Source organism: Rana temporaria, chromosome 11, assembly GCF_905171775.1.
Source record: "Rana temporaria chromosome 11, aRanTem1.1, whole genome shotgun sequence".
NCBI lineage: Eukaryota > Metazoa > Chordata > Amphibia > Anura > Ranidae > Rana > Rana temporaria.
This window is the reverse complement of record NC_053499.1, coordinates 125,614,553-125,638,740: the sequence shown is the minus strand read 5'-3', so window position 1 is coordinate 125,638,740 and position 24,188 is coordinate 125,614,553. Positions and strand designations below refer to the sequence as shown.

The window sequence follows — 24,188 nt, the reverse complement described above, 5'->3', positions numbered from 1 at the left end:
AGCAGCGTCCTGCATCTCCTTTCATTGTCCAGTCACAGGGTTGAGGTAGGAAGGAGACCTGTAAGGGAAAATCAAACTGTACCAGAGAAAGATCAGGTCCCCTACCCTGCTATACAGGGCTGAGCTGTTTAAATCATTTAGCAGAAAAAAACAGTTCACTTATATCTACAATATTTTTCTCTGTATATTTTTTTGTATATTAATTAAGCAATTTTCATGAAATTCAGCTTTAATTATCCTCCGAAAATTGTTGTAGGCACAAATGCTTCTGTATGCGACAACAACAGTAATGGAAAAGGGAAAAGTCCTGGAAGTCGCACATCTCTGCAAAACTCTGTAAGAAGGTGTATGACCGCCTGGGCTCCAACCAGGTCATGTCATCAACGTGTTTCAGTCTGCACCACTGTGCTTGGTTATCCCCATAAATAAGCTCCGTGGATGGAGTGAAACATGTTGGGGGCGTGGCCTGGTTGGAGCCCGGGGCTGAGGCTGTCGTACACCTTCTTGCAGGGTTTTTCAGAGATGTGCGACTTCCAGGACTTTTCCCTTTTCCATTATATGTCTAGAGCTGGAACGAGCTCTGTCCTTGCCTGCACCTCAAGCTGCTGCTACATAAGAGGACTCATTGGAGCCTTTAGCGGGGCCTGTTAATATAGTTTGCGTCACAATGAGCACAACAGTAGCCATTGTAGACTGGAGAACCTTGGTCTAACAATGGACACTCCCAGCTGCAACAATTTCAGATTAATACAGGAGTTGGCAATTGAGCTCAGTACAGATAAGTCTGCTGTTTATTGCACTGGAATATGCGAACACTGGAGGACATACAGTCAGGTCCATAAATATTGGGACGTCGACACATATCTAATCTTTTTGTCTCTATACACCACCACAATGGATTTGAAATGAACAAGATGTGCACTGACTGCAGACTTTCAGCTTTAATTTGAGGGTATTTAAATCCAAATCGGGTGAATGGTGTAGGAATTACAACAGTTTGTATATGTGCCTCCCGCTTTTTAAGGGACCAAAAGTAATGGGACAATTGGCTGCTCAGCTGTTCAATGGCCAGGTGTGTGTTATTTCCTCATCCCATTTACAAGGAGCAGATAAAATGTCCAAAGTTCATTTCAAGTGTGCTATTTGCATTTGGAATCTGTTGCTGTCAACTCTCAATATGAGATCCAAAGAGCTGTCACTATCAGTGAAGCAAGACCTAACAAACCCATCATATAGCAAAAACATTAGGTGTGGCCAAATCAACTGTTTGGAACATCCTTAAAAAGAAAGAATGCACCGCTGAGCTCAGCAACATTAAAAGACCTGAAAGACCACGTAAAACAACTGTGGTGGATGACCGAAGAATTCTTTCCCTGGTGAAGAAAACACCCTTCACAACAGTTGGCCAGATCAAGAACACTCTCCAGGAGGTAGGTGCATGTGTGTCAAAGTCAACAATCAAGAGAAGACTTCACCAGAGTGAATACAGAGGGTTCACCACAAGATGTAAACCATTGGTGAGGCTCAAAAACAGGAAGGCTAGATTAGAGTTTGCCAAACAACATCTAAAAAAGCCTTTACAGTTCTGGAAGAACATCCTATGGACAGATGAGACCAAGATCAACTTGTACCAGAGTGATGGGAAGAGAAGAGTATTGAGAAGGAAAGAAACTGCTCATGATCCAAAGCATACCCCACCTCATCAGTGAAGCATGGTGGTGGTAGTGTCATGGCGTGGGCATGTATGGCTGCCAATGAAACTGGTTCTCCAGTATTTATTGATGATGTGACTGCTGACAAAAGCAGCAGGATGAATTATGAAGTGTTTCCGGTAATAATATTATCTGCTCACATTCAACCAAATTTTTACGAACTCATTGGACGGCGCTTCACAGTGCAGATGGACGATGACCCGAAAAATACTGCGAAAGCAACCAAAGAGTTTTTTAAGGAAAATAAGTGGAATGTTATGCAATGGCCAAGTCATTCACCTGACCTGAATCCGATTTGAGCATGCATTTTACTTGCTGAATTCAAAACTGAAGGGAAAATGCCCCAAGAACAAGCAGGAACCGAAGACGGTTGCAGTAGAGGCCTGGCAGAGCATCACCAGGGATAAAACCCAGCGTCTGGTGAGGTCTATGCACTTCAGGCTGTAATTGACTGCAAAGGATTTGCAACCAAGTATTAAAAAGTGAAAGTTTGATTGTTAATCTGTTCCATTACTTTTGGTCCCTTTAAAAAGTGGGAGGCACAGATACAAACTGTTGTAATTCCTACACCGATCACCTTATTTGGATGTAAATACCCTCAAATTAAAGCTGAAAGACTGCAGTTAAAGCACATTTTGTTTGTTTCATTTTAAATCCATTGTGGTGGTGTATAGAGCCAAAAAGATTAGAACTGTATCGATGTCCCGATATTTATGGAGCTGACTGTATAGTAGTTCTGTCCTACAGCCAGGCAATGCTAAACAGGAGCAGTGAGACACAAATTGGGCAGATGTATTCATAAACTCATCCCTCGAGTTCTAAAAACTGCAGCAGAACAGACCTGACCCTGACCGCCTACAACTATAGTGGCCCATAAAGTGTCAAATGCATAGGCCACAAAATACTGTCTTTCTCAATCTCGCTATTCGTGTGTTTAAGAGCAGTTGGCTAGCTACATTCTGGCATTGCCGTACACCCATAATTTGTTTTATTTGTCTCTCTTTTTTTTCTATTAGGAGTATAAACTGCTGTTTGAAGGTGCAGGAAACAATCCTGGTGATAAAACCCTGGAGGACAGGTTCTTTGAACATGAGGTAAGTAAGTTCTGAGGAAAGCCATGTCTCTAGCCTACCCCTCAGAGCACACAGCTGTGCACACGCAGCATTGCGTCTGTCGAGGTAGGCCCATTAAGTCTTGGCAAAGCCATGCTTAAACCTCTTTCTGGTTCTTCATTAACTGCACAAAGAAACTGATGAGATCCAGATGACCATTTTAAGCTATTTCTGTGTTTGGCCCTCGGATCATGTCTCTTTCTACATATGGTTTTGTACTAAGAACATTTATATTTTTTTTTTTTGGTCCTCAATTCATTTTATCACGGTATAAAATGATCCATCTGCAGCTTTGCTGACTGTGGCTTTTTTCCACCTCCAAGTATTATGTGACAGTTCTGATCATTTGTAAGCAGTTTGTCTTTAACACCTGCAATATATAGAGGTCAGGAACCACAGGCAGACTTCTCAGGACTTGGGGCTATATATGCTCATTACCTCCCCTTTTATAATTTAATCCCCACTTTGCTGTAGGCATGGGAACAAGTTTAACACCTCTTTCCAGCAAGGTTTAATCAACCCAATGACTTTAGACAGGCTCAGGAGGTTCCTGTTATATTTATTGAGGAAACGTTCTTTAGCATCACTGATTACTATGTAAACACTGTTTCGTTTTGGTCATTGTTTTGTTGCCAGCTGTGCATTCTGTTAATCCGGTACATAATGCTTGTTGGTTTTTGTATGAGGTTATGTGTTTTCTCAAGGCTAGTACAGCTTGTTGTGCTCCATCAAAGATACCCATAGACGCGTAGGACAATCGGATTCATGTTTTCATCCAGAATGGACTTCTATTGCTCAGTCCATGTTGGGTGAACATGGACTGTTTTGCTTTATTATGAAACTGAGCCAATAAGCGATGATAACAAATCATTTAAAATCATTGTTCGATTGTTGAACTCTCCAAAAAAAAGTTAATTTGGCCATGATTGCCCCTTTTCTAGGAATATGAACGTTCAGTAATCGAAACAATCAGTGAAGTCAGTTTCTCAAAGCATTCTTTAAACCAAAGAAATTAGTATATTGCGTAATTTGGCCAGTGTAAGGGCCCAAGGGCTTTTGTGACATCCGTGTCTGTTAAAGGTTTTTCCTCCAAAATGAAACCTGACCCATATTGGGTCTGTGGGCCAGCAGATGTAAACAGATGTGTGTCTGTTTACATCCTTTTTTACATCCAGTCTGACATGTTTAGATTTTTTTTTAAAGCAGAAAATCACACAAACTTTTTTTTTTATGGATTTAGATAGTAAAGCAAGTCAATTTGCATCTGCCTGTCACAGAATAACATTGAGCTTCTGTCCAGATTCTCTGTCGGCCACTGAGTGCTTTACAGGTCCAGGGGAACCACAGTGCACCCATCTGGTGGAAACCCATCCCACCCCTTAGGCTTTCAGCTTGTGTTTTTCAGGGAGCCTGCTTTGGTGCATGCAGTCTGCTTCCCACATAAGGAGTTAATGCACTAAGCTGTAGCCAGAACACAGTTGGTCGCAAAGCTGATGGCATGATGTGAGAACTAAGCCAGGTTTTAAATTTGTGCAAATCCCCTCCATGGTGGACATCCTGCATATGTGTGCTCCATTTTTCTTTGAACGCATGGAGACCTCATTGCCTTTGTCCTGTCTCCTTAGTTTTACAAATCCATCCAAAACGTGGGCTCCCTACTGTTTTACTGCGCCAGCAGCAAATACTCCTACTAGTATTGAAGATAATAAGCACAAGAGCAGTGGTCCCAGGAGCCAGGGCAGCAGTCCTTGGGGCCTGGCCAGCTTGTGATCTGCTAACAGTCCCAGGAGCCTTGCAGTGTTAACTCTATAGGACCTCACACCTAAAGCCTGGATCACTGCCCCCTTCCTGAATAGCAGCACTCCCCTGAGTCTTCATTAACCCCATCACTGCTTAAGAATTTTTAGATACTGTGTCTGAGTTTTTGGGCAAAATTGCACCCATGGCAGCATGTTTTTACACCCTTTCTTCCAGATTTTCTCAATTTGTTGAGGTTGCAGTTGCTTCTGCACAGTCCACTGAGGAAGAGGACAATTGCGCCTTATGCAGACCCTACAGAGATGCAGGTGAATAGTAAATCTCCAGAAATCAGTGCTGGAACATTTGCATCACATTTGGGCCTGATCTTTGACATGGTCCTGTCCAAGGTTTTCCTTTCCCTGGACAAACTCCAGACTGTCTACCCCCACGTAGACTCCAGGAACCAATGAACCCTTTGTTGATGCATGAGAGCCATTTAACTCTAGCCCATTGACACGCGACATTCTGGCAGCCTGGGATGAGAGGGGGCAGTCTCTAAATCGCACCATATGCCTGAAAAAGCAGGGGCCATGCTTGCCATGGTGTGGTGGGTTACAAGTTTGCTACTGGTATCATAAAGGACAAGGAACTTTGTTGCCAAAGGAAACTCATCTCCTGATCTGGCCTCAGTTATTTCAGTTATGCCTTCAATGCTGGACCTCTCGTCTGCAAAGTCATCTGATCCAGGATTCAGTTGGACAGCGCCATGTGACTTGCATCTAGCATCAGGGAGGAACCAGAAGTGGCGCATCTCAAAGAGAAGCAAATCTGATTCTGGCTTGGGCATCGCTTCACATCCAGCCCTAAGCATTGTGCACATCCCAGGAGTGGAAAACTGTCAGGCATTCCTCCTCAGTAATCAATGTCTGGACTCCACAAAATACAGTCTCAAGGTGTTTCAAGACCTCTGTCGCAGGTCGAGAACACCAGATGTGGATGTGAATGGAGCAAATTTATCTCCAGAATAAGGCTGGGTTCACACTACTACACTACTTTCATCCTACTTTGCTCTGCTACATTGGTCCTACATTTATCCTACATCCATCCTACTTTCATGAACAGGATACTACTTTGGTCCGACTTCAATGATATTCAATGGGCCTGAAGTAGGATCAATGTAGGACCAAAAGTAGTACAGGGAGCATTTTCAAAGTTGGACCGACTTGTGTAGGACGCTACAAGACGCTCTCATAGGGAAACATTGAACACAGAGCAAAGTAGGATGAAAGTAGTGTAGTAGTGTGAACCCAGCCTTAGGGGACCTCTAGCCCTGAAAGTGAATGCTTTGGTCACTATGTATTACAACCTGATCTATGTCTTTCCTTTTCTATTCTACTTGATTAAGATTGGGGTGATTCTGGTGATTCGAATCAAATCTCACCAAAATAGCTCAAAAGGACATGTTACTCAGATATTCTGGTAGATTCTCTGTGGGCCCTCTTAGATCATTCAGATCTTCTCTCCCAAGGGATGATTTGCTACCCTGCTTAGCAGTCACTGTCTTGAGCAAATTGGCTGTTGGAGCCTAGGTCCTAAGAGACAGGGGCCTATCGTATTCGGTCATCCTTCTGCTCTTGAAAGCTGGAAAATCGACTTCTAGCAAAACCTTTTGGAAAATGTATTTCTTACCATGCAAGACACGAACATTTTATCCTAGGGAGGTCTCCAATGGACAAATCCTGTCTTTTCTCCAAACTGGCCTGGATCAGTGTTTGGCCTGAAATATCATCATCTTCAATGGTCAATCCTTGGATTTAGCAGTTTTTCCAGAGACCACTTGCATATAATTTCTTAATGAGGTCCTTCATACAGGGTAACGCTCACATTTTTCCTCCAATATGTTCCCCAAGGACTCTTTGAGATCTTATCCTTGTTCTGTCGGTTCTTCAATATACACCATTTGAACCTACAAGGTTGCCTTTTTTCTTGCCATCACTTTGACGAGGCAAATCTTCTGAGTTGGTGTCCTTAAACTGCAAGGAACCCTTTTTAAGTAATTGGGGAAGGACTGGAGGGATGCTGAGTACAGAAGGGTTTTTACCCTAATGCAGAGATAAAAACTTTGTACCCTTACAACCACCTTATGTATGTGGTATAATTGCAGACCTTCTTTTTAAATAAGCATATCCAAACTAGACAGTTGGAGTATTGGATTTCTTTATGTAAAGCTATAAATGGTATATTTAATGTACAGGGTAGAAAACTTTTATCCTCCTCGTGAACTTGAGTCATTGCCAAAATCCTTACGCATAATAAAATAGCAACCTGCCGTGCCAAGGGGGAAGTTGCTTTGCCAAGATTTTAGTGGCTTTGAACTGGTTTTTGCAAGTAAGTAGATATTGTGTCTTTCCATTAATTAAAGTGCTGACCGAGACCTTTATGCATAAAACATTTACAGGTTGATATGGTCCTGGAGTCTGTGCCAAATTTCAGTGCAATCAAACTGTGCTGTGTTTTATGTGATCAAAAACAAGATATAGGCTTAATGTTTGTGCTCATTTATTTTAAAGAAAAGAGAACAAGATATTTGAAGAAAGCTCTTAAAAATGTATGATCAATGTTTTAAACTTTTTTATTTTTTTTTAAATCGTCATAAGGGACAGGATTTACATTGAATGAGAAGTGTCCCATGTGATGGTGGTGCTCTGTTCGGTGCGATACTTAGTCCCTTGTCTCCCCCATACCCCTTCATCTTTGGTCTTCTGGTGCCGTGGGGGTTAATACAAGCCTTTGAACCTGTCATATGTACTCGTTGAGAGGGCTATGCCTACTCTTCTCCCCACCACTTTTCATAAAAGCTATATTGGCGCTTTCTGCATTAAAAAGGCTCTTACACTGACAGTCTACAGGAACCCTGCATTCTGCTGATTGTGGGTGCAATGCTTTGTTGGCTCCTAGTTTTAAAAAAAATATGCATATTTTTTACCTGCAAAAAATATTAATTTCTTTTTTTTGTTGCAGAGATGAACTTATCTTTTTAAAGTGCTAGTAAACCGCGTCGCATACTAGCACATTGTGAGAGACTTGCCTCAGAACGAAGCCCTCCAGCGCGGAGCTGTCACCATTAAGACTGACATTTTCACCTGGTCTTCCTTCTGGGTTTGCGTCCTCCAGCTACATGAGTGGCTGTCTCATCTCATGCGCAAGGGAGTTGCTGTTTACAGCACAGGCTCAGAAGGTCCGGCATACAGTGCTTCAGACTGCATCCGCCAGTAACGCCGCCAGCTGCATGCACTCAGAATATCTCCTAAACTGTGCAAGTTTAGGAGATATTCACAGTACCCACAGGTAAGCCTTACTATAGGCTTGCCTATAGGTACAAGTGGTAGAACAGAGTTTACTACCATGGTAAAGCTAAACGAAAACTAAACTCCTTACATTCAGTGTTGCACTTCAAAGCTGCAGCAAGTCAGATACAGCTCACCTCATTTCCTGGCTGAAAGACATCCAGCATCATCTTGCACTTTCCTCTACAGTCTTACTGTCCTTGGCCCCTTCCTTTCTTTCATTGGGTCTCAGTTTTTTCAATCATGGAGTCCCAATTTCACATGTGGGTGTTACTGGGGTAGTCTGCATGCCGCCGCCCACTTCTCCAGACTGACATCCACCCATCAAATCCTTTTAAAGTTTGCATAACTCCTCTTTTTTTTTTTTTCTAGCATCTCATTCAGCATAGTAGCGTGAGCTACAGTATGCCTTTATATATTTTTTTTGGCGCCGTACTCACTGTGTAATCGCGTAGTAAAGTTTCAGGGGAATGGGCGTTCCTATGCAGAGGGCTCGTGATTGATGGCCGGCTATGGCGCGTCACGCTTCACGGAAATAGCCGAAATAGGTGTTTACTCTTCATGGCGCCTGCGCAGTCAGCTCCGATGTCTGTGCGCAGGCGCCGTATAGCGCCGGGAAGACCCGAGACCTACTCCGGCTATTTTCGTGAAGCGTGACGCGCCATAGCCGGCCATCAATCACAAGCCCTCTGAATAGGAACGCCCATTCCCCGCGGGGAGTCTGAAATTTTACTACGCGATTAAACAGTGAGTACGGCGCAAAAAAAAAATATAAAGGCATACTGTAGCTCGCGCTACTATGCTGAATGAGATGCTATAAAGTTGTTCTTTAGGGTGAAACACCGCTTTAAGAGTCATCCCACTGCTTATATCAGCACTGAAAGCTCTTGAGTAATGATACAGGTTGCTGCAAAGTTATCGGGAAACTCTTTCTAGAGAATCACGTTGGCCTAGTGATGGAATTACTGGGTCTAAAAATGTAATGAAATCGGAAAGGTTTAAATCGGTTATTTTCAATTAGCGGAACCTCCAGCTGTTGCGGAACTACAAATCCCATAAGGCATAGCATAAGTCTGACAGCCACAAGTATGACAACCAGAGGCAGAGGCATGATGGGACTTGTAGTTTTGCAACAGCTGGTGGTTTAAATTAAAAGAATAATTAGCATGTTGATGATATCATAAATATAGGCAGAATAAATGTCAACTTTAAAGTGGTTTAAAGGTTTGTTTTGTTTTTTTAAACATGCTTTTCTGCTCTGTGTAATGATTTTGCACAGAGAAGCCCTGATCCTCCTCCTTTCAGGTCTCCTGCCAGCGCTTCTGGCTCCCCTCTCTGGCCTAGTGTTATCGATTCAGCGATGTGCACGAGAACCCTGGCTCGCCCAGGTCTATTCCTGATTGGCTGAGACCACAGCGGTAGCCATTGGCTATCGCTTCTATCAATCAGATAGTGAGCCAATGAGGAAAGAGTGGGGGCAGGTCTGAGACGCATACTGTGTGTTAATGGAAACACAGAGCAGCTGCTCGGGAGCTGCCTCTTACTATGGGAAAAAAAACTTAAAGCCTTTACAACCACTTTAAGTACTTTTTCATGTCAACAAGAAGGCATTTTAGCATGTGTGTGAAAAAATATTCGAGCACAATCAGCCTGTGATCCATCAAAATGGTTCTTTCACTGCCTTGTCTATAATTGGGTGCATTGTTTGAAAGTATTCTGTTGTACATGCTGACATCCATCTCTCTGTTCACAGGTGAAATTAAATAAACTGGCCTTTATAAACCAATTCCACTTTGGGGTATTTTATGCCTTTGTAAAGCTAAAGGAGCAGGAGTGCCGAAATATCGTATGGATCGCAGAGTGCATCGCCCAGAGGCACCGAGCCAAGATTGACAACTACATTCCGATCTTCTAGAGGGGTATTCCTACCATAGCTCATCTACCAGGTTCTCCTCCTCCCCTGCAGACATTTCCTTTGCCTTACAGGCTGAAAAAAAAAAATCCGTGGACTGGATGTGACATGAGATGTAAAGATTCAGGAGGCTTTATATAACTGATCATGTGGAGTTTTCCTTTTAATTTATAGCTGTTAATCAATAGTAGTTCTACTCATTTCCTACAATGCCTTCCATCTGGCTGTATGGGAATTAAAGGGCCATGAATCCTACAGCAAGACTTGTTACTTTTTTATGTGTAATATCTACTAATAGCATTATAGCTTGTTTGGGTAGAGTGGAGATGGATTAGGACATCTATTAGGTTTGTATTGCTGTCTGTGACCCTATTAGGGAGATTGAGCCTATTTTTTCCTGTTTACAATTATCATTGAAAGTAAAAGAAAATCAAAAATGTTGGGTTGTCCCCAGAAAAGTAACAATGGGGAAACCTTCATATTGGGACACTAGTCCTGGAGGCCCCAAGGGTTTCACTTAATTTGCAGGGATTTCTTCTTACTTCCTGTTTTGGCTATAGGACAGGAAGTGAAGGTGAATCTCCCCAATGCGACACAGATGGCTTCAAAAAACACTGGCAGGGTTATAACCCTCTCATACTCTATTCAATATTAAAATAAATAGTTGTACTGTAATTGCATTAAAGTGCTATACGGCACGAGGGACATACTTTTCCTGTAATAAAGCGTGTTCTATGTCTGTCTAGCGGCTTTAAAGTAGTAAAATCTTTTCCCCGCTGCTGCCGGGTCCTCCCTACGGCGCTGATTACTAGATTTAACATCAGCCGCTGAGAGTGTAAAAAAGTTGTACGGCTTGCCACTTTCAGTATTCTTTCCCAGAATGCAACCTGTACTGTGATTGGAGGAGGTGGAACTTGTCAGTCACCTTGGCCATACCCCTTTCACAGAATGCTTTGCATTCTGGTAAAGAATTGAATTGGAGTTTTGTGAATGGAGGAGGCAGGTGAAAGATCAGCACTATGTAGAGAAGAATTCTACACTATGCAGCATTCCAACTGGACATGAGACTCCCTTCATTAGAGGTAAGTTGTGTCCCTGGAGTTGCTTAGACGTTAAAAAAAAATGCAAATAAACATTCTTTATTCATACTAAATGAAATATACCAGTGTCTGTACAAAACCAGATTTATTTAATGTATTTATTTGCTTTAGGCGTACTGGTATTTCCTGGTAAGCTGCCATTTTAGATGATAGAAAGACTGGCAGAGTAGGTACAAAATGTCACCTGTGCATCAAATAATATCGTCCCTCTGAGAACTTTAGCTGAGAGATACAGGATTCGGATAGATTTCCAAAACAGTTAAATATATAATTGTGATAGTTGTTATTGAAGCTCTTTGGTTTAGGTTACCCAGTGTTTTTATGGTTATTGGTCTTTTAAAGAAATGGCTAAAAGAGAATTTCTGGGCAAACAAAAAATCGTCAATTACATATAAATAGCGGCTTTCTTAAAATGTAGCTGTTATTTAATATTTTTAAAGACGACATATTCGACACAGTTTGGGGCCTGCAGTGGCAAATAAAAGGGGCAAAATTGCAAATAAATGGGGCAAACTATGCATTGTACACAATGCAGTCGGAGCCAACAATAGCTGTCCCCATATCTCCATGATATTAGGTAAATAGTAACCTGAATTGTGACTCGATTTTTAGCCCCGGTCAGGTTTTGTACAGCTCATGACATGACAAAAAAATGTGATTAGTATGTAGGTTTGCTGGCTTGTTTTATCCCAGATGGAGTTCTCATTTTTAACCTTCTTAAGAAATAAGTAATATGCAGTTATAGTATATTGTGATACTATGTGTGCTGTATGGATGTGATAATCAGTTCTTGTATAGACCTCTGTTACCACCCCCCACTGCTTCTATACAGGTTTATTGATAAAACCTGGATCAAAGGGTAAAAGTGTTGCTCATAGTAGTCAGTTTACTACTTTGAAGTGTGCTTGTGAACACTGGTGTATGTAGCCTGATCCCTCTGTGCCAGGGGGCCATGTGTAAAAAATAAATAAAAAAAGAGTGGGGCCAATGCTGGTAATGGCATTACAATACCGAGACAAGAATTAAGTCCACCTAATTTTCCTGTATTTTTTTTTTTTTGCCCCATCACCTTTTGTATAAAGCAGGTAGTGAAAGAAAAATTGGACCCAAAGATAAATGTTATCTGATGCAAATATAAGTCCTGAGAGGCAACTCTCTAAAAAACGGGGTAGCCCTATGGGTCCACAAAATGATCCAATGAAAGTGGGGAAGGGTAAGAGCACGACAAGTCTTTAATTGGTCCAGTGAAAATATATTCACCTAAAAAAAAAAAATCAATAGGTACCACCGACACGTTTTGGGGGCTGGGCACATCTATCTGTCTGGTGGCTTTCTCTTGCTCTGTTCTTCTGTTATCAGCATAACTTCTTCCTACACGTGATAAAACCTAAAAGTCTGAATTTTGTGTCAGGGTGGGTGCTATAAATAGATTAGCATAAAACTGCTCTACTCACAGAACAGCTCTGAAATGTTCTGCCAATGTGGAAATGGGTGTGTGCTTTTCCTCCAATCAGCTGTCTCACAGTGTAATCCAACACTACACTGCTACTGCTGAATGAGGAAGTGAAAATTAGAACATGCCGCGCACATTCCAAACAGTATAGAAAGCTGAAGATAGCAGATATACTACTAGTAAAACTTATGTAGGGAGATTTGTTTAATCTCTGTGTATCATCTGAGGCCGTTCACTATCATCTGAGGCCGGTACACTGGGTGTATGTGAGGGTTTACATCCACTTTAATGCATTCCTTGCATTAAGGTAAAAAATGTTTAGACATTCGTATCCCCCCCATACTCCTTTACTTACCTGAGCTCTCGATCCAGCTCTGTGCACCTCTGAATTTTTCCTCTCCCCTCAATTCTGGGTCTCGCTGGCTTTACTGTAGCAGCAGGAGCAGAGTCCCACAATAGACACAGACAGCGAGACTCGAGAGCGAACCCACATGAGTGCCGTTTTCTTCGGGGGCTAGGAGTGTTGGCGCAAGACCCAAGAAGAGGAGGTTTGAGCCCGCATTGTGCCATTCCATTGCACAGCGCAGGTTAGTATAAACCTGTTCTTTTAAAAATAAAAAAGTATATTTACAATCACTTTAAAAAAAAAAATTTACTGGATCATTTATAGGCTTTTGCCGATCTCACCCTTCACACTTTCATCCCATCGTCTTTTGGGCAGAGACAACACCGTCCCGGATTGGGTTATGCCACTATACACGGCTCTCTTGGCAACCCTTAAGACTGGTTCTCTTTAGGGCTCATTCACACCAGACTGAACATTAAAACGTATCTACGCTGATGTACAATGTGTTGGGGTGGTGCATTGCATCACACTTTTAATTTTATTTATCTTAATTAATTGTCACAAAATGACATCATAAAGAGCAGTGCATTATGCTGCGTAAAGTGCATACATTTTTACAGCGTTCATACCACTGCATATGTATGGGGTGAACGGGCCACATAGAATACCCTTGCATTGAACCTGCGTTCAATGCAGTTCAACAAGCATGGTGTGAATGAGCCCTGTCTTCACTGTCCTGCCTGCTTATTAAATGTGATTGGTTGCTCGGACACTTGCCTCTCTATTTGATTCGTCACCATCCGTACCTCTGACCCAGCACAGACCATTAGTATGGCAATAAAGAACCGGGTGAGAAGTCAGCAGTGAATTTTGGGCTTGTGAATGTTCACAGATGAAGAATACCCTATGGAGGATGTGAACTCGGTATAAATGATATTCCTAAAGCTTGTTCATTGTGGTCCTTTTTAGTATAGAAAAATATTTCTTGTGTTATGTTGTACCTTTATCACTGTATCATAAGAGGTGGTTTACAGAAATAAAAATGTCACTCCCAGCCAGATATGAATAAAACCACCTTTTATAGGTGGATATATATAGTGTGCTGTAACTTCCAGTCTGCTCAGTGGCAGATTGCACAAATCCTACCTACCGGGTGGTCGTGACCTCCGATGCAGAGAGAGAACAAATCCCAGCTACCTCTTCAAGCCAGAGTTTGCTTGAGGTCTGTCCACTGGAGCCTACAAAGACATTTTTTTTTGGCAACTATTTCCATAATGTGTTTGGGCTCTTAATTAGTATGTTTTCTGTACTATTTTAAGGGGCGTGTTTTAAATTTTTTTGCATAGCCAATTGTCTAGTGAAGCTGATGGTACATACATTTTGTGCAAAATGGGGGAAAAATCGAGTGGTTTGGGAAAATATTGCATTTTGGCCACTAGATGGAGCTGAGGATGTTACGAAATGAGTACAGTCATCCGCGCCATCTAATGGCCATAATGCTGTATTTTCCTGCCCACCTGTAATTTTTATACCATTTGACCTGTAGAGGAAAGAGGAGAACATTTTGATTTTGCACCATTCGTCTAGAACGAAGGTACCAGCGGTTTTGCTTGACAAATAGCTGTGCAATTTTTTTCCACACCCCTAATTGTCTAGTGAACGATTAACCCCAATTGCCTGTAGGGATGTGATTTGATCAGTTATTTGGAAATACATACGTTTTATTTTGGAAATGCTATTGTACAGCCATGTTTTAGTGTCTCGTGTGACCACATTCCCTGGCTGGGCACCTCCAGAGTGACATTTTACATTTTCCTTCATGTCAGTGTTAAGGAATAGATATTTCTTGGAAAAATGTTGGCTGATTTTCTGTATTTGTGCAATTCATATGTTTTACTATAAATTCTCTATGTAAGTGAATGGATTTTGCCTAAAATATGACACTGTATAAATAAATATATATCTTTATGTATATGGTAATAAAATGATTAACTGGATATAAACACTGCACTGGCATTGCCAATCGATCATTTCTAATAATTGTATTGGCTTCTTCTAAATGGGTGTAAAGAAGGTTGTGTAAAGAAGGTTGTGTATCACATTGTGGTTGCTGGTTAGGTCTGAGCTGTGCTGTCTGCGCTACATAGCAACAATTTATTTCAAGTCTTTCATTTTGTTTAAAAAAGGTCTGAGAATGACGGAAATGTGAGTGGTTGGTCATATTGAGGAGGAGAAATTCTAGTGAAACCAATAAGAGTGTACAGTATGTTTTTGGGGGGAGGCTTTGCATATTTTATAGTTTTCCCAGAACAGTTAACCATTCATCAGTGCATTGTGGGAAAGCACGTAAAAACGAGCCGCCCTTTTGCAGATGTGCGGTGTGCTGCTAAAAAAAAGCCTTGTATGTACACACTACTAGTTATTTTTCATTCAACCTGAAAAAAAAACCTGACAGCCCAGATCGGAGCCACTGTACTAACAATCTAATGTTAGTTCCGTGGTCTCCCATGCTGTGCTATTGTGTTCTGACGTGAGGACTTCCTCCGCCAGAACACTCTGGTCAGCGCTCTCAGCCATTGACTGAGAGTGCTGATTGGAAGCCAATCCGTAGACCTTTTTCAGTCATGGCCCCTCGACAAAAGCCGGTGTTCTATCGAATAATGCCTCCCGTCGCATAATGCCTCTGATGGGTCTGCACAGTACGCAATGTCACTCAAGCTGATATGTTGATCAGCTGCCATGACTTCAACACAGTGCATGTGTAGATTGTCAGAGGCAGTATCCAACGATCTGCAAAGCCCTGAGGGACAACGTAACTGTTAGATTCTGCCTCACTGTTGCGGGTGGGTTTTGGGTGTGGTGAAGGGCTAGTTTTGTGTGTTGCAACAATCAAAACCCGCAGTGCAACAGGCAGAAAACAACACATCCTTCAATACATGAAAACCCGCCCCGCAACAGCGAGGCAGAATCTGACGACTACGTTCTCCCTCAGGGCTTTGCAGATCGTCGGAAACTTATATATATATATATTCTAGTCCAAAATGCAGTGATTCATTAATCATATAACAGTTCAAATTAGGGTTGTCCCGATACCACTTTTTTAGGACCGAGTACAAGTACCGATACTTTTTTTCACGTAGTCGCCGATACCGAATACCGATACTTTTTTTTAATGTCATGTGACCGTTTTCAAACCACAATACAGACCAAAGATATTTTCTTTAGAATTATGAAGAACTGGTACATCATGGTGTGGGGCTGTTTTTTAGAATACGGTACTGGAAAACTACATATCATTGAAGGAGTGATCACTGTCAGTGCAGCTCATCGGTGCCAGTGCCCAAAAGTGCAGCTAGCCAGTGCCACCTATCAGTGCAGATCAGTGCCCATTAGTGCATCAGTGCAGGGAGGCAGCTTATTAGTGCATCTCATCAGTGCCACCCAATCAATGCCAGTGCCACCTATCAGTGCCATCCATTTATGAGTGCCATTCAATCAATGCCAGTGCCACCTATCAGTGCCATCCAATGGTGCCATCCAATTTGTGTTTGATGTCACAAAAAAAAAAAAAGTATTCTATTTTGGTATCGGGAGTATTTGCGCGAGTACGAGTACTAGCACAAATACTCGGTATCGGTATCTGGACAACCCTAGTTCAAATGTAAGAGTCAGGATGGTGAAGAGCTTCCACCGGCTTCACTGTGCATAGAGAAGCACATCAATCCGCTTACCAGAAAGATATGAAAAACATGCAATGTAATCATATGTTGCAAGAGGTCAATGGTGTATTCAAATGGCACATTCTAAGCATTATAGGCCGATCGTGGGGATTTCCAGGTTCATCAATCTCATAAAATCATCAGAACTCCCATGAAGAGATGAGTATAATGTTTATTCGCCAACAGTATTTTACCCAATGAAGGGAAAGGCAACGTAGGGCGGGCTTCACTAAATGGCGGACCACGGTGGCCATTCTACCCGGACCGCAGCCTCGCAAAGTAGTTTCCTGTCCTCTCCCCGTTGCTGGCTCGCCCACTGCTGCCGATTCCACTATCTTCACAGCATGGCATCCTTGTTTCAGATCGCTGTGAAGAAGGCTGATTAACTTTTGTATATGTTTTCAAGGACAGAAAGAAACGTTATTTATTCTGGGCAGTCTGGATCCAGTTTGATCCAATCCAAAGGGCAAACAAATAATTTTACTAAACTTGACTATTTTTTTTTTGCCGGATGTCCTGATACTTCAAGCCTAATCACAAGCATTGGCTTCCACAGAAATTTAGGTTGTTGCTTTTCCTGCAAAACGAGAGGGATAGAAAGCATCATCCAGATGCAACGCTGGATGTTTTGGACTGGCTAACCAACTGGCTTATAGGGCCAAAGGTTTTACCCCTATGGTAGCAATGATAACATGCCAGGAGTGCGTGGGCTGCCGGAAGTATTGGTATGGTGGCAGCATGGGCTTCCACCTTTATGGTACACTGTGGAGTGAAGGAAACATCATTTATCCTGTTGTTATTTTTGACATTACGGTTTCTTTTGGAGCTGTGATTGAAACCCTACATTTTCCACATCCCACCCTTGTTTGGGGCTAGTTATTTCCCATAAGTATGCTGCCATGGACTTAGAAAAAAAAAATTAAAAATTGTTATCAAATAGTTACTATAATTTTCCTTTCCTGATAATATTAAGGGTTGTAAAGGTAAATAGTTGTTTTCCCTAAATAGCTTCCTTTACCTAGTGCAGTCCTCCTTCACTTACCTCATCCTTCCATTTTGCTTATAAATGTCCTTATTTCTTCTGAGAAATCCTCACTTCCTGTTCTTGTGTCTGTAACTCCACACAGTAATGCAAGGCTTTCTCCATGGTGTGGAGAAAGCCTCTTGAGGGGGCGAGCAGGAGGGTCATGACGCTCTCTACTTTGCAGATAGAGAAAGGAGCTGTGTTAGTGGGCGTCCTGACGGGAATTTTTTTTTTTACCTTTACAACTCCTTTAATGTAGCATTGGATTCCTCTCAGTTGTTGAGTAAGCCCGTTACGGAACATGTGGATTGGATCAGCCTCACAATTTATGGGATAGGAATGACGACAGAGTCTACCGATTCGTATGCTACTTTCATGAAAAGAAAATTACAGTAAGGATTTGATAACAATTTTCCATTATTTACTATGGCCAATCTGGATCCAGTTTAAAACAAAGTTGAGGACAAACTAATTATTATGCTTTCCAGCTATTGATCTTTCAAATTACTTACTTGAACATTTGACATTATTTTAATAAGTTCTAATTTGATTTTTATCCACTTTTTATTTTCACATTATTTTTAGTCTCACATTTTTGAAGGCCACATTCACGCTGTTGTGTACTCACTAATATGAATATTGATCCAATGTGTATGCAAGTTGCGATGCATCGCCAAACATTTTCAGTGCTATTCCAACATGCATACTAAGGGCCAGATTCACAACCGAGATACGACGGCGTATCTCCAGAATCAGTTATGCATAGATTTCCCTTAGATCCGACAGGCGTAACTGCATTTTTACGCGTGTTTAGGGGCGTGTATGCTGATTTACGCGTCGAAATATGTAAATCAGCAAGATACGCAAATTCACGATCGTACGCCCCCGGCTGACGCAGTACATTTACGCTGTTTACTTAGGCTTTTCCCAGCATATAGTTACCCCTGCTATATGGTGGCGTAAGTGCGGCGTACCAATGTTAAGTATGGCCGTCGTTCCCGCGACGAAATTTGAAAATTTTGCGTCGTTTGCGTAACTCGTCTGTGAATGGGGCTGGACGTAATTTACATCCACGTCAAAACCAATACGTCCTTGCGGCGTATTAGGAGCAATGCACACTGGGAGATTTTCACGGACGGCGCATACACCGTTCGTGAAAAACGTCAATCACGTTGGGTCACAGAAGATTAATATAAAACACGCCCCCCTGTCCCACATTTGAATTAGGCGGGCTTACGCCAGCCGATTTACGCTACGCCGCCGCAACTTACGGAGCAAGTGCTTTGAGAATACAGCACTTGCTCGTCTAAGTTGCGGAGGCATAACGTAAATCGGATACGTTACGCCTCCGCAAAGATACGCGGATGTACCAGAATCTAGCCCACAGAGTAAACAAATGCACACTCCACACACCCATAAATGTTGCTTTTCTATGTAACCGATCTGTATAGGTCTGCTAGATAGTTCTATATTGATGTTCTGATGAATATAACTTGGAAGCCTACAACTCCCAAGCCATTGTGTACCTTGCGCTCGGTCCCCATTGAAGTGTGATCGTACCCCATTCTATTAGACGAAGAGCTTTATTCAAGCTTCTCAGCTCTCACTAACGGGAAGAGATATAAGAAACTGTCAGGTAGTTAACTTTCTATTATTTACCCCATAAAATCAAGTGCAATGACACCTAAGAACAAAATGTAATATATTACAGCTTACCAGACCTTAATGTAGTGGCTGCATAAGTTTTTCTTTTCCTTTTTCACCTGGTGATCCTGCCAGGACCACATTTCTTGTCCTAGGGAGACAACCCTCACCTACTGTACGATTATCTATGTAGGTGCAGCATTATCACCTTAGGCCAGGTCTACAGAGAACCTCCCTCGCTCCTCATCCACATGATGCAGGGAGGGGGTAGGTGTTCTGTGGTGTAAAAAAAAAAAAAACTAAGAACAATGCAAACTGATAACCACTCGGCAAAGATTTCATGTCCTGTCAATAGGTGTTTTTTGGCACTGATCAAAAATGCTTTAAACCGTTGCCGCCTGGCCCTTTAAGAGGTTCTAAATGGCAGGAGGCAGAGGCGGGCATTCAGAACATGTGATTTTCAGACAGCAGTCACATGATTGGAAAGCTCCCGATTGTAAGTATGCATCAGGAGCTTTCCGATACCCACTGGTTACTGTGTCGGGAGCGTGCGCTCAGCACAGTAATGCGTTTTACAAAGCCACCCTTCGAGAGGCCGCATATATGCGTGCAGACAGCCGGAAGAGGTTAAATGGTATACAGCAGGGGTGTCAAACTCAATTTTATCGTGGGCCGCATCAGCATTATGATTGTCCTCAAAAGGGCCGGTTGTATCTGTAAGATTAGATGTCCAACACATCCCCTCCCCTTACATTAGATGTCCAGAGCCACCCCACCATCAGAAGTCGAGTCCCCCACTCTCCCTTACATCACAGTGCACCCCCTTTCCTTATGCTGCTGCTGGGAAGAAGCTGGATGCATTGCTTGAAAGCAGAAAATAAGGGTCTGGAGGAGAACCAGAGCAGCTGCAGGAGGAGGTGCGAGGGCCACATGAAATGGCCTGGAGGGCCGGATTTGGCCCGCGGGCCTTGTGTTTGACACCTGTGGTATACAGTATTTAATAGACAAAAGGAGCTTACCTACATTTTATACAATAGTTACTGTATGTGTAGACTGAGGCCCAGATTCTTAAAGGACTTACGAAGGCGCAGCGCCATGTACGCCGTCGTAAGTCCTAATCTGACCCGTCGTATCTATGCAACTGATTCTTATAATCAGTTACGCATAGATATTCATTAGATCCGACAGGCGTAAGTCTCTTACGCCGTCGGATCGTAACTGCAATTTTTTTTTTTTGCCCGCTAGGTGGCGCTTCCGTCGATTTCCGCGTAGAGTATGCAAATTAGCTAGATACGCGAATTCCCGAACATACGCGCGGCCGAAGCAGTAACGTTACGACGTTTATGTTAGGCTTTTCCCGGTGTAATGTTGCCCCTGCTATATGGTGGCCTAAGTGCGGCGCAACAATGTTAAGACATTTTAAAAAGTTACGTCGTTTGCGTAAGTCGTCCGTGACTGGGATATTTTAGGGATGGCGCATGCGCAGTTCGTTCGGCGCAGGGACACGCTTCATTTAAATGATACACGCCTCCTACCCGCCAAATTTGAATTCCGCCACATGATTTACGCTATGCCGCGGCAACTTTACAGGCAAGTGCTTTGTAAATAAAGCACTTGCCTGAAAAACTTGTGGCGGCATAACGTAAATCGGATATGTTACGCCGCTGCATAGATACGCCAGTCGACGAGAATCTGGCCCTGAGTCTTTAATGTAGAATTTAGAACAGACACAATTAAAGTGTACGTTCACCTTAACAATGAGTGTCTTATATTTGCTCTCTTTTGGTCTGTTAATATTCCATTTTAGAAAGCGTTTTGTTATATCTGTTCAATAACTGCAAAAAAAAGATTGTTGATTCTAGCAGAAAGTCATCTTGTAAACTGATTTCCTGTGTTTTCTGCCCTTGCTGTTATCTCTATAACACAAGTGGGCTGGAGTTTACACAGAGAACTGGCAGCAATGCTAACTGATAAGGAGGAAATGTTCTATAGTTCTAACAATTACTGCCCTAGGGTGACAACCATAGATACAATACAGTGAATAAGTATTGTCACCCTAGCACAAGAAAAGTGTTATGCCGCGTAGACACACGATCGTTTTTCGGCGTGTCCAAAAACGACGTTTTTCCAACTTCATCATTAAAAACGATGTTGCCCACACACCATCGTTTTTGAAAAAGGATGAAAAAAGCGCGGTGACGTACAACACGTACGACGGCACTCTAAAGGGGAAGTTCTATTCGCCTTTTTGCTGCTTTTAGCTGATTCCTTGTTGGTAAAAGATGATTCGTGCTTTGTTGTCTCTTACAGCGTGATGAAGGTGCTTACTCCATTATGAACGGTAGTTTTACCTGAACGAGCGCTCCCGTCTCATAACTTGCTTCTGAGCATGCGCGGGTTTAAAACGTCATTTTTGCCCACACACGATCATTTTTTACAACCCGAAAAACAACATTTTTTCAGAAGCCGAAAAACGTTGTGAAGCCCACACACGATCATTTTAAATGACGTTTTTAAAAACAACGTTTTTTTCATGCCGAAAAACGATGTGTGTGTACGCGGCATTACTCTCCCCTGGTGATCCTTTCAGTAAGGGGGGAAAAAAGGCTTGAACAAAGAAAACGAATGCAGCCACAATATCTGGGGACCAATCGGCTGCAAAATATTACATTTTTGTTCTTGGATTTAAATGCACTTTAAGCACTAGGTGTAAATACTGTATCAAGATATCCAATTATAAAGAACTATTGCTGAATGTCACAATTCAGCGGCGGTGCATATCACTGTTGCCACAGCCAGGACATACAGAAGAGAAGTAAAATTTTATTTTAAGAGACCGAATTAACATTACCTACTTGATTCAGAAATGTCCCCTCTGCTGTCTGGTAGAGGCACTGGGTGCATATAAATTAGGGTTGTCCCGATACCACTTTTTTGAGACCGAGTACAAGTACCGATACTTTTTTTTTCAAGTACTCGCCGATACCGAATACCGATACTTTTTTTTAATGTCATGTGACAGTGGCGGTATTTTTTTTTACAATTTAGTTTTTTTACTATTTTTTTTAGTGATTTTTTTTTGGGGGGGGGGGGGGGGGGAGTAAATCCCCAGTCCCTTTCTCTGCAGCCTCAGCTGAAATGAATGGAGGGAAGCTCCTCTCCATTCATAAACTGAAGCATCGTAAACACAGTTTAAGATGCTCAGTTATGTGAATGGACAGAGTCAGTGATCACTGACTCTGTCAATTCGGAAAAGGTAGGAGCCGGGTTTAGCGGCTCCTACCTCCGCTCTCCATCCTCACAAATTGAGGGGGAGAGCGGCACGGACGGGGGGAGAGAAGAGCGGCACGGACGAGGGGGGGAGAGAATAGCAACACGGACGGGGGGGGGAGAGAATAGCAACACGGACGGGGGGGGGAGAGAATAGCAACACGGACGGGGGGGGGAGAGAAGAGCGACACGGACGGGGGGGGGGAGAGAAGAGCGACACGGACGGGGGGGGGAGAGAAGAGCGACACGGACAGGGGGGAGAGAAGAGCGACACGGACAGGGGGGAGAGAAGAGCGACACGGACGGGGGGGGGGAGAGAAGAGCAACACGGACGGGGGGGGGGAGAGAAGAGCGACACGGACGGGGGGGGGGAGAGAAGAGCGACACGGACGGGGGGGGGAGAGAAGAGCGACACGGACAGGGGGGAGAGAAGAGCGACACGGACAGGGGGGAGAGAAGAGCGACACGGACGGGGGGGGGAGAGAAGAGCGACACGGACGGGGGGGGAGAGAAGAGCGACACGGACGGGGGGGGGAGAAGAGCGACACGGACGGGGGGGGAGAGAAGAGCGACACGGACGGGGGGGGAGAGAAGAGCGACACGGACGGGGGGGGGAGAGAAGAGCGACACGGACGGGGGGGGAGAGAAGAGCGACACGGACGGGGGGGGGAGAGAAGAGCGACACGGACGGGGGGGGGGAGAGAAGAGCGACACGGACGGGGGGGGGAGAGAAGAGCGACACGGACGGGGGGGGGAGAGAAGAGCGACACGGACGGGGGGGAGAGAAGAGCGACACGGACGGGGGGGGAGAGAAGAGCGACACGGACGGGGGGGGGAGAGAAGAGCGACACGGACGGGGGGGGGGAGAAGAGCGACACGGACGGGGGGGGAGAGAAGAGCGACACGGACGGGGGGGGGAGAGAAGAGCGACACGGACGGGGGGGGGGGAGAGAAGAGCGACACGGACGGGGGGGGGGAGAGAAGAGCGACACGGACGGGGGGGGGGAGAGAAGAGCGACACGGACGGGGGGGGAGAGAAGAGCGACACGGACGGGGGGGAGAGAAGAGCGACACGGACGGGGGGGAGAGAAGAGCGACACGGGGGGGGGAAGAGCGACACGGGGGGGGGGAGAAGAGCGACACGGACGGGGGGGGGGAGAGAAGAGCGGCACTGACAGGGGGAGAGAAGAGCGGCACTGACAGGGGGGGGGAGAAGAGCGGCACTGACAGGGGGGGAGAAGAGCGGCACTGACAGGGGGGGAGAAGAGCGGCACGGAGCACGGGGGGGGAGAAGAGCGGCACGGAGCACGGGAGGGGAGGAAAGACTACACGGAGCAGAAGACTTGCAACTCCCCTGACTGCCCAGGTATCGGCTGAGGCATCGGAGCATTTCCCCCGAGTACAAGTACTCGGGGAAATGCTCAGTACCGATACCGATATTAGTATCGGTATCAGGACATCCCTAATATAAATAAACCCTAACTTATGGGTGCATCTGTTTTACATAAATACAGTAAATCATAACTACAATCATAGCTCTCTAGCACAGATGTTTGCAAAATTGTCACATTAGGGTGTCTGAGCAGCAGAGGTCACAAATGCATGTTTGGAACACTCAAAGGCAGACTTCTTAGTCGTTCTTCCATAGATAGCATGGCTCAGAGCCAACTAGTATGAAATTGCTCTATGGAAGTTGGAATAAATGGATGTGTACAGCCGTGGCCAAAAGTTTTGAGAATGATACAAATTTTCTCAGTCAGCTGCTTCAGTTTTTATGATGGTAATTTGCATATACTCCAAAATGTTCTG

At 43.8% G+C, this 24,188-nt stretch overlaps 1 protein-coding gene across 1 annotated transcript in view; it reads left to right on the top strand.

Moving 5' to 3' along the window:
• The window catches only part of LOC120917631 (V-type proton ATPase subunit d 1), a 120,304-nt gene extending 105,574 nt beyond the window's left edge, over positions 1 to 14,730 (top strand). Inside the window, exons 7-8 of the mRNA XM_040329080.1 lie at positions 2,729 to 2,806; positions 9,665 to 14,730. Coding sequence (XP_040185014.1) covers positions 2,729 to 2,806; positions 9,665 to 9,826 — 240 coding nt within the window. The 3' untranslated portion in view covers positions 9,827 to 14,730. The remainder of the gene's footprint in view (positions 1 to 2,728; positions 2,807 to 9,664) is intronic.
• The last annotated feature ends 9,458 nt before the right edge of the window (positions 14,731 to 24,188 follow it).